At 46.9% G+C, this 14,185-nt stretch overlaps 1 protein-coding gene across 2 annotated transcripts in view; it reads right to left on the reverse strand.

Annotated features, from left to right (window-relative positions):
• Nucleotides 1-14,185, reverse strand: part of NID2 (nidogen 2) — a 78,855-nt gene that overhangs the window by 1,370 nt on the left and 63,300 nt on the right. For both annotated transcript variants that reach the window (XM_089907703.1, XM_089907704.1), the window contains exons 12-19: nucleotides 11,255-11,374; nucleotides 10,193-10,423; nucleotides 6,315-6,536; nucleotides 5,533-5,702; nucleotides 3,196-3,325; nucleotides 2,618-2,789; nucleotides 1,644-1,801; nucleotides 354-477 (exon numbers count right to left, since the gene is read on the reverse strand). In XM_089907703.1, the coding sequence (XP_089763829.1) occupies nucleotides 354-477; nucleotides 1,644-1,801; nucleotides 2,618-2,789; nucleotides 3,196-3,325; nucleotides 5,533-5,702; nucleotides 6,315-6,536; nucleotides 10,193-10,423; nucleotides 11,255-11,374 (1,327 nt within the window). The remainder of the gene's footprint in view (nucleotides 1-353; nucleotides 478-1,643; nucleotides 1,802-2,617; nucleotides 2,790-3,195; nucleotides 3,326-5,532; nucleotides 5,703-6,314; nucleotides 6,537-10,192; nucleotides 10,424-11,254; nucleotides 11,375-14,185) is intronic.

Consider the following 14,185-nt stretch of genomic DNA (forward strand, 5'->3'; position numbering starts at 1 on the left):
TTTAAATCACATAACTAAGTAAGACGCCTCAGGGTACCATTTTAAAGGTAGTCTTTTATTCTCTGAAGATCAGATTCAGAGTAATGTGCTTCCTTCTTGGATAGTTTATTACCAAATAGCTCTGCCCTTTTTAAGCTGCATGTGAGCAATACCATTAAATTTCTGGGTGACGTAAAAGTATGCTTCAGTAACACTTGAATGATGTTAATCTCTCTGCTAATGAAGAGAGAATGAAATGAAAACTTCAGCAGGAGGGCTTAATAACTAAAGTTGCTTACTAACATTTGGTACAAGTGGTGTGTCCTCCAAAACAGTTTGCCTTTTCAGGCTTGTCCAGAGTGTGTCAGGCTCACCTTCTCCAGTCGGTGTGGTAGAAGTGATCTGCATAGCTCACAATGCTGAAGGGGTAGTTGAGGTTGTTTTGAATAACACGCCGTCCAGTTCCATCAGGTAGTGTACACTCTAGTTTTTTAGTTCCTTTTAAAACATCAAAGAGGGAAAAGAGATCCTCTCATGCGATGGGAAAAAAAAAAAAATCCTTTACCAAAAATAGTGGCAGGTAAATTCATTCTCAAAGGAAACAGAGGTAGAACTAGAATATTCTATCCCCATTGCAATAATACAAATTAAAAACTGTAAAATTTTCCTATTCTATTACCAGTCTTCAGTTTGTTTAAGAGCGTTATAGTTTTTAGTGGAATTTAAACTCTTAATCCTTTTTTGGAAGAAAGGATTGCATTTACAGAAATCTGGCTAAGTTTCTCCCAAAGTAGGACATTAGAGATGAAATTATATCAGTGTTAAAAAAAAGTTTGTATTAGCTCTTAAATTGTTACAAACATAACATTTGGACAAATATTAATACTTGCCCTTTGTAAGCAATGTATAATAATAGCCAAGGCTGCCTTTTAACTAAAATCCTTAATTTTTTTTTTTTAAGACTGTATTATTTTCTAGTTAGGAATTAAAAGTTCCATTTTTCAATGTAAATTTTTTAATAGCTAAACGAGGCAAGAATCTCCAAGTTTCACATTTCTCAGGGAACCCTGATTTAAATTTCAAATACTTATTAAAAATATAAATGCAGTATAATGAAACAGCATCTTTTCAGTTGTGCTAATAATGAAATCACACAACAGAAAGAGAGAACCTGGGAATAGGCAACCCAGATTTATTACTGAAGGAAGCCATCCTGCCACATCGCTTTGTCCTCAGCACAATAGCATACTGACTGTTAAAGTAACAGATATTTATAAATGTTGTAATACTGGCAAAAAAGGAAAATAACTCCTGTTCATTTAAGCCTGTCGATTCCAACAATGGGTAATATTTATTTTTAACCTAAAAAGTGTGCCAAGTGCTCACGTGGAGGAAGGGCAAGCAGTACAAAAGTAGGTTGGACGTAGTACTAGCCCTCAAGCTTACCACCTGATTCAAACACATACATCCAGGACCTCAGGAAGTTCATCACAGGAGTCATTACAAAGTGCCCTCTAAAAGGAGTAGATCATTTGCTGTACTCTTATAAATGTAAGCCAGAAGTCCTAAACGGTGGGATTTGGTGTTACTGTAAAATCTGTTAGAGCGCTCACGCTTACTGAACATGGTAGTGTTCTGTATTTGCATTCCATGAGTAGTAGTACCTGCATCTGCCCAGCAGAGCAATTTGGAGAAGGGGTCAAAGGTTAAACCATTGGGTAGTCCAATGTCTTTATTCACTAGAATTCTTCTATTTTCTCCATCTAAAGATGACGATTCAATTTTAGGAGCTTCTCGATTCCAATCTGTCCAGTACAGGTTGCTGTGGGTAAATTAAATGGAGAAAGATAAACCTTCCTCAATGTATAGAACCCAAATTTCAGAACCATCTTTGAGGCTTTTCACTAAGCATTTCTGAGTCAAAAACACTTCGCTGAAAATGAAAGCTGAAGGTTATCTTTACTGATTTGAAGGTTTCTCTGTAACTTCATTTGGTAGAAGCCCCATTAAATGACAAGAGTTTCTCAAGGTATAGAAATCCTCCCCGATTCTAACAAGTCCTACTGAAACACGGACCAAGTTGTATGTCCCAGTTGATGACCTTAGCAATTATCATAGACAGGAAACATTGTTCTTTTGACTGTTGCCACTGTGAAAATGAGGCCAGAGAAATAACATGCCTGGTCTGAGTTTTGCTTACTCACCAGCTAATGCAGGTAACCTCACTGCAGGTTTAACACTGGGATTTCCTAATGTGTTGCTGGAGGAGACCGACTTCATTCCGGTTGAAGTGCTGTCTCAGGCTTGGCCTGATTGTCTGATCCAAAGTGCCCCCCAGTCTCACTCACATACTCTGAATTCTCTGTGTATCGCATCACAGGCTTAATAATTTCCTGTTATTCGTTAGTTTACTGTCTTATTTCCTCCTAGTAGAACCTAAACTCCATGAAAGGACAGACCTTATCTTTGCCTAAACAGTACCTGACACCTAGTAGATCCTCAGTGAATACTATTAACTTAATATATTTTGAACTTTTATGCCCATGTTCTGACCCTCCCCTGCAACTGTACTTAGAGCCCAAGGGCTTCCAATGAGGATCTACAGGTAACAGAGGAGAATTAGGGAAGCCCGGCTGACCCTCGGATTGGATCCACAGCGATGGCGCGGGGGTTCACCAGGTCCGTGTGGAAGAGGGCCCTGCGCTCAGAGCCGTCCAGCCTGGCCCTCTCTATCTTATCCAGGCCGCTGTCTGTCCAGTACATCGTTCTACGAAAGTGGTCGATGGCAAGTCCTTCGGGGCTTATCAGACCTGGAATAAAACAAAGGCAGGGCTGGAGCAACTGCAGCTATGAAAGGTGAACCTGAAGCAGAGAGCTCTGCTTACTATGTTTGAATAGTTGGGGGGAAAAATTCTTGAGAGTTTCTAAGTCAAAACACACAGAGTCAATAGAGGAACAGATCCTGCGTTAGTTTTTCTGCCACCTCTAGTACCCTCTAGCCTAACAAGACCTCCCAGCCTGCTGGCACCAGGCATCCCCAGGGCTGGGGCCAGGCAGCATCAACTGTAGCCGCACCTTGAATTCTTACTGCAAGCCCTTTCTATTCAGAGTCCTATCAAGAAGGTAGAGGGGAGACTTTGGCATAAAAGAGGCAAATAACTTGGACTTGGTAGAATGAAATGGAATGGGAATTGTCTTCTGGGTGAAGCTGCTGACCTGAGTTAATGATGGTCTCGGGCTCTGCTCCCGATTCCAGACGGGCGCGGCTAATTGTCCGTCCAGCAACGTCTGTCCAGTACACCATCCTCTCCCGGCAGTCGTAATCAATTCCCACGACTATGGAGCCCTTTGTGACCAAGACACCGGATTGGAAGAATTAGGATTCCTTGCATTTCCCCCGACTTCATGCTCGGCTGCCTCACTCATGCATGGCTGCAGCAAACAACCCTGCATCACATGGTTTTATGGCAGCCAAGCACAGTGGTTAGATGTGTTGGTGATAGAGGCCAACTTCCCAGGGCAGAGCCAGGCTTGGCCACTTGCTAGCTGTGTGACTTTGGTACCGAACTTCTATATGCCTTTGTCTCCTCATTTGCCAAATGAAGATAACAATACCTACTTCACGTGGCTGCTATAAACGTTAATACCATAAGTGCTTATAAAATATCCTAATCAGTAATTAATATACTGTAAGCTCTCAATAAGCACTATTACTATTGGTGGTAAAAACAGAAGTGATTTCATGAAAAGATTAGCCCCTTCAGTGATTACAGGACAAATGCTAGTCTCAGCGAAGTAAGTCTTTTAATATTTCACTGGACAAAAACTGACTCTTTCAAACGTTATCAGCACTTTTTCAAAAAGCCTTTCTAAAATTTGCCAATATATAACAAAATCTACCCTCCCCTCCCCTGTGAGATCTTTCTGCTATCTGAGGTGCAGTCACCCTTACCCCCATCTCTGCCTTTTACTCCAAGGCAATCATTTAGTTGTACTCTTGTGTAAAAGAAAGTATACAACTTGATGGGTTAAGGAACTGGGGAAGGGTGGTCACCTGACCTCTGGCTAGGGAGCTCTCCCCTCCTTCCTTATTACTAAATAAATGATGCAGTCTTTTTTTAAATGCCGAGTCTGTGATATTCCTTTCCAAAACTCTGCACAGAAGTTGCTTCATTCAATTTCCAACCCAGAGCCCTGCTCTGAGAAGCCTGGCAGACGTGCAGAGCCAACATGCAGGGGCCACCCAGCTATCCCTGAGGTCATGCAAGCTCCCTGCTTGCTTAACAGCCTCCTGGGGCTGTCCTGAACTTAAGCCTCTGGGAGAGGAGTCAGTACAAGAAACTACAAGGCAGGATTAGGCTCCTGTGGAAGAGTGGGCAGTTTATATGGGAGGATCTGAAGGTCAAGTACAATTTTAAAATTTAAAGTCATCTGTCGAGGGCACGGGTGCATGGGCCTCCATTAACCCAGGGAATCATGGGATCCATTAACTCATGTAAATGATTTCAAGGTTTCTTGGAGGAAAAAGTCCCAGTTTAAGTAAGTTTCCACAAGATGTGCTTAGAACCCATATTCCATTTCTCTTTCAGTTCCACCACCATTACCATCAACAACCCTGCCCTCATCAGAGGCAAGTTCAGAAATGCAGTGAAGCCACCTGACTTGGCTAGAATAGACGGTTAGCTTGAGGTGATGACAATTTTCTCTTTTAGAGAAACTTTACAAAACAGCAGCGAGTATTTGGAAACTCATACACAACTCACATCTTGAAAACAAAAAACCCCACATTGTTTTCTGAACACCGGCTACTTCTAAACTTTTTTGGACCAGATAAGAGGTTATTCATTAACAGAAGTAAATGTAAACATGGATGCTGTATTATTCTTTCTCATAGATGAGCAAGTACCTGGAGCGTGAAGTTTAGAAATGGAATTAGGCGATTTTCCATTGTAAGTGTCAGTGCCCTTCTGGTGAACTCCCTTCTCTTTTCAACATTTTAGAGAAGAAATCCCTTCTCCAAAATGGAGTGCCTTGACCACAGGGAGGCTGCTGGCTCAGGAAGCAGCCAGCATCCCCTGGGGAAAGCCCTGTCCGTTCCTTTCCACAATCACCCACGCTCCCCAAAGTTTCATCTATGACGGAGTCAGAAAAGATAAGAGGCTGGTCGACAGAACCAAATGGGAGGGCAGAGGGCTGCAACGATGAGGCCATCATTAGTTGGCTTCCAGCAGAGATGTCTATGGCTTAAAGAGAATGCTGGGGACTTGGGTTTACCTTCTCTCACTTTCCCTTGGATCCCCACATGCCGCCTCAATACGCTGACAACTCTGAAATTCCCTTACCACATATCCGAGACCCCACGAGCCAACTGGAGAAAGCGGCCTTGGTCAGTCAGACGAGACTCCCAGCCACAGAGAGCCCCCTCCTCTTCTGTGTGTCAGGCTCCCGAAGACTGCAGCCCAGAAACCCTCCAGGATCCCCCTCCACCTCAGGCCTTGCCCAGATCTGGAAACCCGATGCAGACCCGCCCCCCGGGGGAGAAATCCACTTTACATGCAGCGACAGCAGGGTCTTGGCTGTGTCCTTCTGAAGCCTGGTACCATTGAGGGGCAAGTGGCCGATCTGCTGACCCTGGGCATAGAGCAGGAAGGTGCCCACAGGTGGAGGGGTCACGTCGGGCCGGGGCGTGGGCCGGGCTGTGGGCGGAGCAAGCGTGGGTATACCTGCCGTGGGGAAGAGGAGGGTGTGAGTAGCAGAGAGGGAAGGAAACGGGGTGGGTGGGGGGAGGGGAAGAAAAGTTACTTTCCCACATACCAGAGCCTCCAGAAACATCAAAAGTTTTCACCCTGGACAGATGTGCTCCAGATGTTCCTTAAAAGAAATTCTGATTTCTAGGGGTTTTCCCCAAAGATCAATTATGTAAATCACTGCCAATTACTGGGGAGGAAGACAACAAAACATTCCCCTCAGAACAAAGGAGAAAGTTTTCTTTTTTTTTTTTTTTTTAAGGGAAAAACTCCGGAGCCAGTGTTGTGTCAGCTTCTCTCTGGGGCCCCAGGGTGACACGTGTCCCCTTTCACCCTGGGCTCAGAGTAGGGGAAGGGAGGAGGAACTGCATATCGAATTTAGTTCCAGATGTTCTAATTACAGAAACTGTTAATGACAAAACCAAATGTTAAATCTGAATCGGGATCTGGGGCAGACCAGGTTTTAAATCAACACGGCTTATCAGCGACTTCTTCTGTTGGACCTGTTCACCCCTCATTCCCCCACCTTCACCCGCAGCTGGCAGCTTTCCTTCAGGGACACCTCAGATGCTGCCCCTGGGTGCTTACATGCAGGGGTGATGCCTGGCTGGGAGCGGGTGCCCGGCACCTCTCTGCCGTCCTGGTCCACACACCAGCAGAAGTCACTCTTCCCGTGGCACTGCAGGGGCATGAAGTAGCCCAGGTCATCGCACTGGGGCACGTACTGGTCGTCCCTTGGTGTGCCACCGTAGTGCTCCAGCAGGCTTTCCCTCCAGCGCTCACAGACGGTCCGGGGCCTCTGGGTGGGCTCTGAGCAGGTGGGGACAAAAAGCCTTTGATTGTGAACCAAGGACGGAATGTAGCACGTGGCTTAAGATCCCCACTCCTGGCCTCCTGGCCTTCTTCCTCCTCATGTCCATTAACGACACCTCAGCCAAGCCCCTGGATGCTGGCCCCGAGTAGCAAAGTGCTCTAAGAAGTTCTCCACAGGAATCAGGAAAAGGGGTCGTCCTGATGCTCCTGTCTCCCTAGGCCAGAAGGATTGTCATCAAGGCCCAGCCACATCAGGAAAGAACAAGAGGAGGTAACAGGAGCTCAGCCTGGGAAGGGGCGTCTAACAGTCCTTGGGGACTCAGGGCCTACATGATGCTTAAAGCCAATATTTATTCTTTCTCGTTTCAAACTCCAGGACCTGCGTCTGAGAGGGCTGTCTTGACATTGGCCAGCGGCGTGTCTTAGAAAGTATTACTGAATGCCCTACTTACATGGCCTTGAGTATCTGTCCATTGGAAAACTATACTGAGTAAAAATAAAACCTACTGTAATTAGTATGTGTGAGCATAGGAGAGTTGGTGGCAAACAACTTGATACTGACCGTGAGACACTGCAGCTCTCTGAAGTCCTTTGGCCGCCCTGCTCTGGGCTTATCTCAAAGCTGAACCTTCTTCTGGAGGCTCCAGCTTCCCACCATGTTGCTCTGTCCCCTCCTTTCTCCAGCTTCCTTCCCCATCCTTCCCCCTGCCCCCCAGGCCCGTACCCCCCTTCCTCACCACCATGCCTAAACTCCTGTTAGCTGCCCTTGCAGAGCAGTTTCTCTGCCTGCAATTTTTTCCCAGACTGCTTCCACAGGGCTGCCAAGGCTCTGTCCCAAACATGGCGGTTCTCTGAGAGGACTGCTCAGGCAGTTTAACTTGTACAGCCTCCTAAGATAGGATTACCTAAAGGAACTTAAGTAGAAGGTACTTCTTCATTAATTCCTGCAATTCATGCCTATGGTCTGTAGAATCATACAGCCAAGTACCTACTTATACCACCATGTGGATGTGTAACAGAGATCTCAGAGGAGAACAAAAACTGGGCTTTCCGCCATCAAAGCTGCTCTCCCCTAGACTTTTCCATGTCACTAGACAGCACCTCCATTCTTTCCATTGCTCAGGCCCAGTCATCCCCGACTCCCTTCTCTCACTCTCCATGTCTGATATGTCAAAAAACGTCAGCTGTATATCTTCACATCTCACCACACCCACTCCTGTCATCTTATGCCAGGATTACTATGATAGCCTTCTTACTGGTTTCCCTGCTTCCGTCATCTTTCCTGCCCACCCTCTCCACCACCCCACAGTAAACTCAACTGGCAGCCAGAAAGAGTCCCTTTAAAAAAACTCATTTCATGTCACTCCTTTGGTCAAAACCTCCAATGGCTTCAAAGAACAGTTGGAAACATTACATTTGGGCTCCAGCAGCTACACTTCCCCTAGGAAAGGATGGTGAATAAAATCTTCAGAGCTTAAACCCAATGAGCACAACTCCAGGACTCACGACGTTTGTGGGAAACGGATGCCCTTCAGGCTGTCTCTATAGCTTATGACCCACAAGAAGCAAAGCTCTTTTTAAAACATCTTGGAGAAGGAGAGACTGACTTCCTCACCCAGATGTGTCTCAAAGGAACCAGAGAAGGAAATGCCACTTCCTCAGACACTCATCATCCATCACAAGGTGGGATTCCCTGGAGAAGTTCCCAGCACTGCCCCAGATCCACATAACAAACTCAGAGGATCAATTCTCAGGGGACCACCCAACGAGGCCCATCTCTTTGTTTGGAATGCGACACACAGCACAGTCAGCTTCTGGGAAAGGGGCACCTTACGTCACCTACACGTGGGCATCCCAATCATTCCTTATTATTTCAAGCTACTTCTTGATCCAACCATGGATTTATTTCTATTTCTGGTTGGCAGGGTTTTAAATATTTTTAAATTTTGGGCACAGAATGTTCTCTCTCCCTTCAAAGCTGACCCCATTATGCAGTTGAGACTGGTCAGAAATGGCAGCCGAAGACAAACCAGCACCGAGAGAGAAGCTTGGCTGTGGGAAAGAGTCTGCACAAAGGAACATGTTCTTCTTTTAGTAATTAACTTTTCATTCTCTTGGCTCCCTTCTGGATCACTGTTCTTAACACATGCCTGTCTTAATAAATTTCATAGAATTCTGAACCATTCCCTTAAGGTGCCTCCCAACCATCTGATTTCTTCAAACCCCAGCTGGAGTTAGAACCAAGACCTTTAAAAGACTAGGCATGAGTGAAACAGAATTTCTCTGTATTCCTTTTTTGGGACCTGCAAAATATTTTCCTAAAAATAGGGACAGAGAGGAACTAGGAGTGTCACTGTGGAAGCAAGGGTATATATACATCTAGATCAAGCATTAACACTTTCTACTTATATGAATCTTAGAACCACTAATGTCCTGGCCATCACAATTCATATTATTGAAAGGATCAAAACTGGTAGTAATTCTCCAGTTCTTACTCTCATACGTTAAAAGCCAAGACTAGTACTTATGGAACCCTTTTCAATAGTAAAAATGGATCTTTGGGGGCTTCCCTGGTGGCGCAGTGGTTGAGAGTCCGCCTGCCGATGCAGGGGACACGGGTTCGTGCCCCGGTCCGGGAAGATCCCACATGCCGCGGAGCGGCTGGGCCCGTGAGCCATGGCTGCTGAGCCTGCGCGTCCGGAGCCTGTGCTCCGCAATGGGAGAGGTCGCAATGGTGAGAGGCCGGCGTACCGCAAAAAAAAAAAAAAAAAAAAGGATCTTTGAATAGCAAGCTCATGGATATGTATAGGAATTATTTTGGCTAAAATGATATCAAACCAATTCTATGTTCTTCATAATAAAGTTCTTCTGTATTAAAAGAAAAAGTTCTTCCCGTCTTTGAACTCAGCGAGGCGTAGAAACCTGCCTTGGCAACCTGCAGTTGGCATGAACTGTGAGCGCTTGGGAACCACACCTCACACAGGTGGGGGGTGCTCAGACGGTAACAGACAGGTTCATGCGCTGCATCTCAGATCACGCAGGCTAACGAAACGGGTTCCTGCATCTCTTCTAAAGGTGACAGGAGCAAGAGCGATTCCCCATCCACATGCGAGCCTGGCTAGAGAGGGCTGGGGTTACTTGCTTAGAGCAAACTAGCTGCATCCGCCCACACGTGTCACACTTATTTTTCCCACTGATACTAAAACAGCCTTCAGACTGTTTCCTGCGCTCCAGAAGTCAGAGTTAAGTGATACAAAGTTACATGGGAAGGCAGTTTCCCTTTTGGACAAGAGGCTGGTCTGGCGAGGTCATCAAGCTCTAAGATCTCCCTAAGCTGCAGTAACAGATTTGGGCAGTGACCTCAGCCTGACCTCCACACTCAGTTTCAACTTCTAGTCTTGTACTTGTCTACGAGGCTGGAGTCCAACATGCATGTCACGCATGGGTCTGTGTGTCCTGTAAGATGAACGTGCACATAGGTGTGTGCCCACCATTCAAGTGTTCCTAGGAGGAAGGAGGCTGTGCAAGGAGGATGATCAGCCCTGAGTCTGCGTGGTCTGGGCAGGGGTTATAATCTATCCCACAGTAAGCAGCATTCTGCTGCTCTGCCCCAGGCCTGTGCTGGGACCAGGTGTCTTTCCGGACTGGCTTACCTCGTGGTCCGCAGTGAGGCGGGACGGAGCCAGGTGGGGTCCGGGTTCCAGGGACTTCCTGACCATCGGGGTCCACGCACCAGCAGAAGCCAGTGCTGCCGTGACACTGCAGTGGCAGGAAGTGGCCCTGCTCATCGCACTGCGGGATGTGGAGCTGGGCAACAGGATGAGTGCGCTGGGCCTGGGCATCGCGCTGCTGGCGCTCACAGGGTCTCAGTCCAGAGGTGGGGTCTTCCGGGACCAGAGCAGAGGAGATACAAAGGAGGAGTAAAAGGCATTGCAACCCATCCACTTTTACCAGCCAGCCTCAAAGTCTCCTGAGGGTTTCTTTTTTTCTATAACTGGAAGACAGGATAACATGGGAAAAATAGCAAGGCGCTGGAATTTTGGAGTCCTGGGTTCTTATTTTAGCTCTGCCACTATCTACCTAATTTCTCCCTAATTCCCGCAGTTCACCCTGTAAGTCCTGGCTGATGATACAGTGAAACAGGCCTCTCCCCTCAGCCCTCAGGGTCCTATTGCTATTTGGGTAAAATGAAGAGCAACCCATGACTTCTGTCCAAACATCCCAAGAGACTCCAGAGAAAACAATTAAAACTGTGTTCATCCCCTGAGGTCCAGAGCTGAAGTCTGAGAAACTCCAGGTCAAGGGCAGTTGCTAGACTGCACCGTGTTGGCCAAGTTCTACTAGAACAGTCACCATGGGGGCTAACTCCCCGCTCACTACTGCATGTGCCTCCTGGCCGGTCAGCTCGATCTCAAGGCTTCATCTAAATTGTGCACTTATCAAAGCAAAGCAGATCACCAAGAGAGTTAACCAGAACTGCTACTAGGTAGGACCATGGATGGGTCATACGTCGGGCCTCCCAGAATGCTAATAACCAGTGAACTATCAGTAAACTAGGCAGCCAGAAATAATGCAGGAAAAAATCCAGAGCCTGGAAGATCCACCAACTCAGGCCTCAGACCCGGATAAGTCAAGAGTGGGCTGAGGTGCTGTAGAAAAACAGCATTGAAGGATCTGGGAGTTTTCTGTGCCTGATCTGGCCCCCCAGACCTTACCAGGTGTGCACTGAAATCCATCCCCATGATATCCGGGTTGGCAACGGCAGGAGAAGGAGCCAGGAGTGTTGAAGCAGGTGGCCGAGGGGTGACATCTGTTTTCCGAGCATTCGTCAACATCTGCAGTGGTCAGGGAGGGAGAGGGAGGGAGGGAGGGAGAGGGAGGGAGGGAGGGAGAGGGAGGGAGAGGGAGGGAGGGAGAGGGAGGGAGAGGGAGGGAGGGAGAGAGGGAGGGAGGGAGGGAGAGGGAGGGAGGGAGGGAAAGGGAGGGAGAGGGAGGGAGGGGGGAGAGGGAGGGAGGGAGAGGGAGGGAGAGGGAGGGAGGGAGGGAGGGAGAGGGAGGGAGGGAGGGAGGGAGGGAGGGAGGGAGGGAGGGAGGGAGGGAGAGGGAGGGAGGGAGGGAGGGAGGGAGGGAGGGAGGGAGGGAGGGAAGGAAGGAAGGAAGGAAGGAGCACGACTTCACTGCACACAATCTATGCCACCACATGGCTTTAGTGCACACGGATCAACCCCGAGGGCTCCACTTCAGAAGACCTTGGGCGTGAGCAGAAACACGTCGGCACCTTAAAGACAAGCTTAACTGTCCAAAGTCGAGGGACACGTTCAGCGTAGAAATCAAACATATACTTCCCAGAGAAATATATCCTGGCACCTTTCATCTACAGTGAATTCCAGGAAGTTTTTACCTTTGAACTAGGTCCATAAACCATTCATTCCCTTCCATTGTATTCCATATAATAAATATACGTAACAATAGTTTTTTGTTTTTCCTTTCCTTATTGGCACCATCTCCCTTTAGCACTGATTTACAGATGCAAAGAACCCATTGAGGCTCCAAATACTTCTTCAGCTAAGTAAGAAGCCCATTCAGTCTTACATAGTCAGAGAGTCCTACTACCTAGAATGCCCAATTAATCAGAAATTTTCTTTACTTTCCACCTTTAGAATAGAAAAGTATAAGAAAAATATTATCAGAGATTTTGAAACAACACACAGAAAAGAAAATCTAAATTTGTCTGGCTTATCAGTACAAACAATTCAGGTCCCAACATTCTCCATATGGTACCATGAGGATTAATTCTCACATTTCTCAAAACTGCAACATCCTGAAACTTCAAACAAAGGCTGACTTACATTCCTTTTATTTACTGAAATCAGCACAGGCTGACAATAGCAAGACACCACCCCCGCTCCACCCTGCTGCCAAAAAATAAATAAAAGTCTGAAAATATAACTGTTGAAACCAATGGCCAGTGGTAGAGATAAGCCATCTTCAGAGACAGGAAGTCTTCCTGAGTAAAAGAAGGATAAAGGGTGTAGATCTGATCAACGCTCAACTGAAAATAAAACAGAGTAGTCGCATCTATGTTTTTAAAATGTGTGAACAGGGAAAAATGTGGGACGGGGTGATCGGTGTAAAACCGAGAGAAGAGGAGTCCCAGAAGGAGAGAACTGCATCAGTTTTGTACAGCTCGTGCACAGACACATTGTACCCTGGAAGCCAGAGACTTACAGCCCTGAATGTGACGTCAGTCAGACGTGACTCCTCGCCCAGCCTCCGGGACCCAGGTGAAATCTCTCCTAGGGCGATCAGTGCCACCCTTGCTGTGACCATGCTTTCACTGAGCCACCTTCCCATGACTAAGGGCCTTTCCCAGGTACCAGTAAGTGGATGTGCTGGATACACAACACAAGCGTTCTGTTCAGGGGAGAGGAATCTCTGACATCGTAATTAGCAATGTAATTACTTATACTGCTTATCCTCAGGCTCAGGGAGTTTACTGCACGTAAATTAGTTTACTCTGAAGTCCAAAACCCCTGAATGCCCGACACAACCAAGTTTAATGCCACCCACAGAGGCTCTGCCTAGATGAGCATTGGGCCTGTCTAGTCACCTTCCTTTCACTGACAAAGGCTGGAAAGTGGTTATAAATTCATTTGCAAGGTTAGAATCAAACAAGGTTTGCTGGTTAGCTCCTCAGTTAACCGAAAATAAACCAAATAAAAATAATTACAACAACAAAAAGCTTATCTCCAATCCAATCACCATGGATTCTATAGTGTCCTATTTAATTATCGTTGAGGTTGGCCCTCTGTCTCTTCAGAAGGACAACTCAAATGCCCAGTTGGATGAAGCTGGTGCCCATCCAGGTCCTTGGGACTGGAAGATGCTATAAAACCAAAGCTGTAAAAATTAACGTCGAGCCAAATGCAGGAATTTAAAGCTATTCATAATGCATATGCTAGAAGTACTTCTCTTAGTAACAGGAACCCCAGGCAATGGCAGGAAGCAGGAATTCCTGAGATACGGGGCCTATTTCTAGAAACCACGGATCAGTTGCTTGTGATTATTTTTGAACTAAGAGAAAGAGGACTCCCCCAGAGGTACCGAGTTATGTTCTTAAAGACTATGGCCTAGGGATTCTGACCAGACCCGAAAGAGCAGCCATCCTCCCACAGATACCAAAGTCATGGGGAGACAATAACGGATGAACGACCAACTGGGAGAAGGTCTCTGAAGAGACTGAAAGCATCACAAGTGAACAACAGCTGTCCCCCAAAGCTGGAGAAGTTGAAGACTCCCTGAAGCACAGTGCCCAACACCTCTTTGGAGAACCTTGCACCGTGGCAGGAAACTGGAGCCTCGCCAGCTACTCCGGGGCCTGGGTACGGAGCAGGTTACACCCCTCCTTAGGAGCGCCAATCCTGAGGAGTGTGTGGGGGAAACCCGAGCTTTTGTGTAAAGAAGTCTTCCCAATTTCACAGGCGGTCAGGTGTCGAGAGAAAGCGCAGAGACTTTCGACCCCTTGGCAAGGGAGGAGCTTCCTGTTATACCACTGGGGATGGGGGCGCTGCCTAACCATCACTGTTGGGGTCTTCAAGGACTGGTAGAACACTGAGGTCAACGCAGCAAGGATCAAGGCAGAGTAG

This window comes from Delphinapterus leucas, chromosome 2 (assembly GCF_059928025.1).
Source record: "Delphinapterus leucas isolate spDelLeu-1000000601 "Yukka" chromosome 2, BTC_Dleu_Yukka2, whole genome shotgun sequence".
Taxonomy (NCBI): Eukaryota; Metazoa; Chordata; class Mammalia; order Artiodactyla; family Monodontidae; genus Delphinapterus; species Delphinapterus leucas.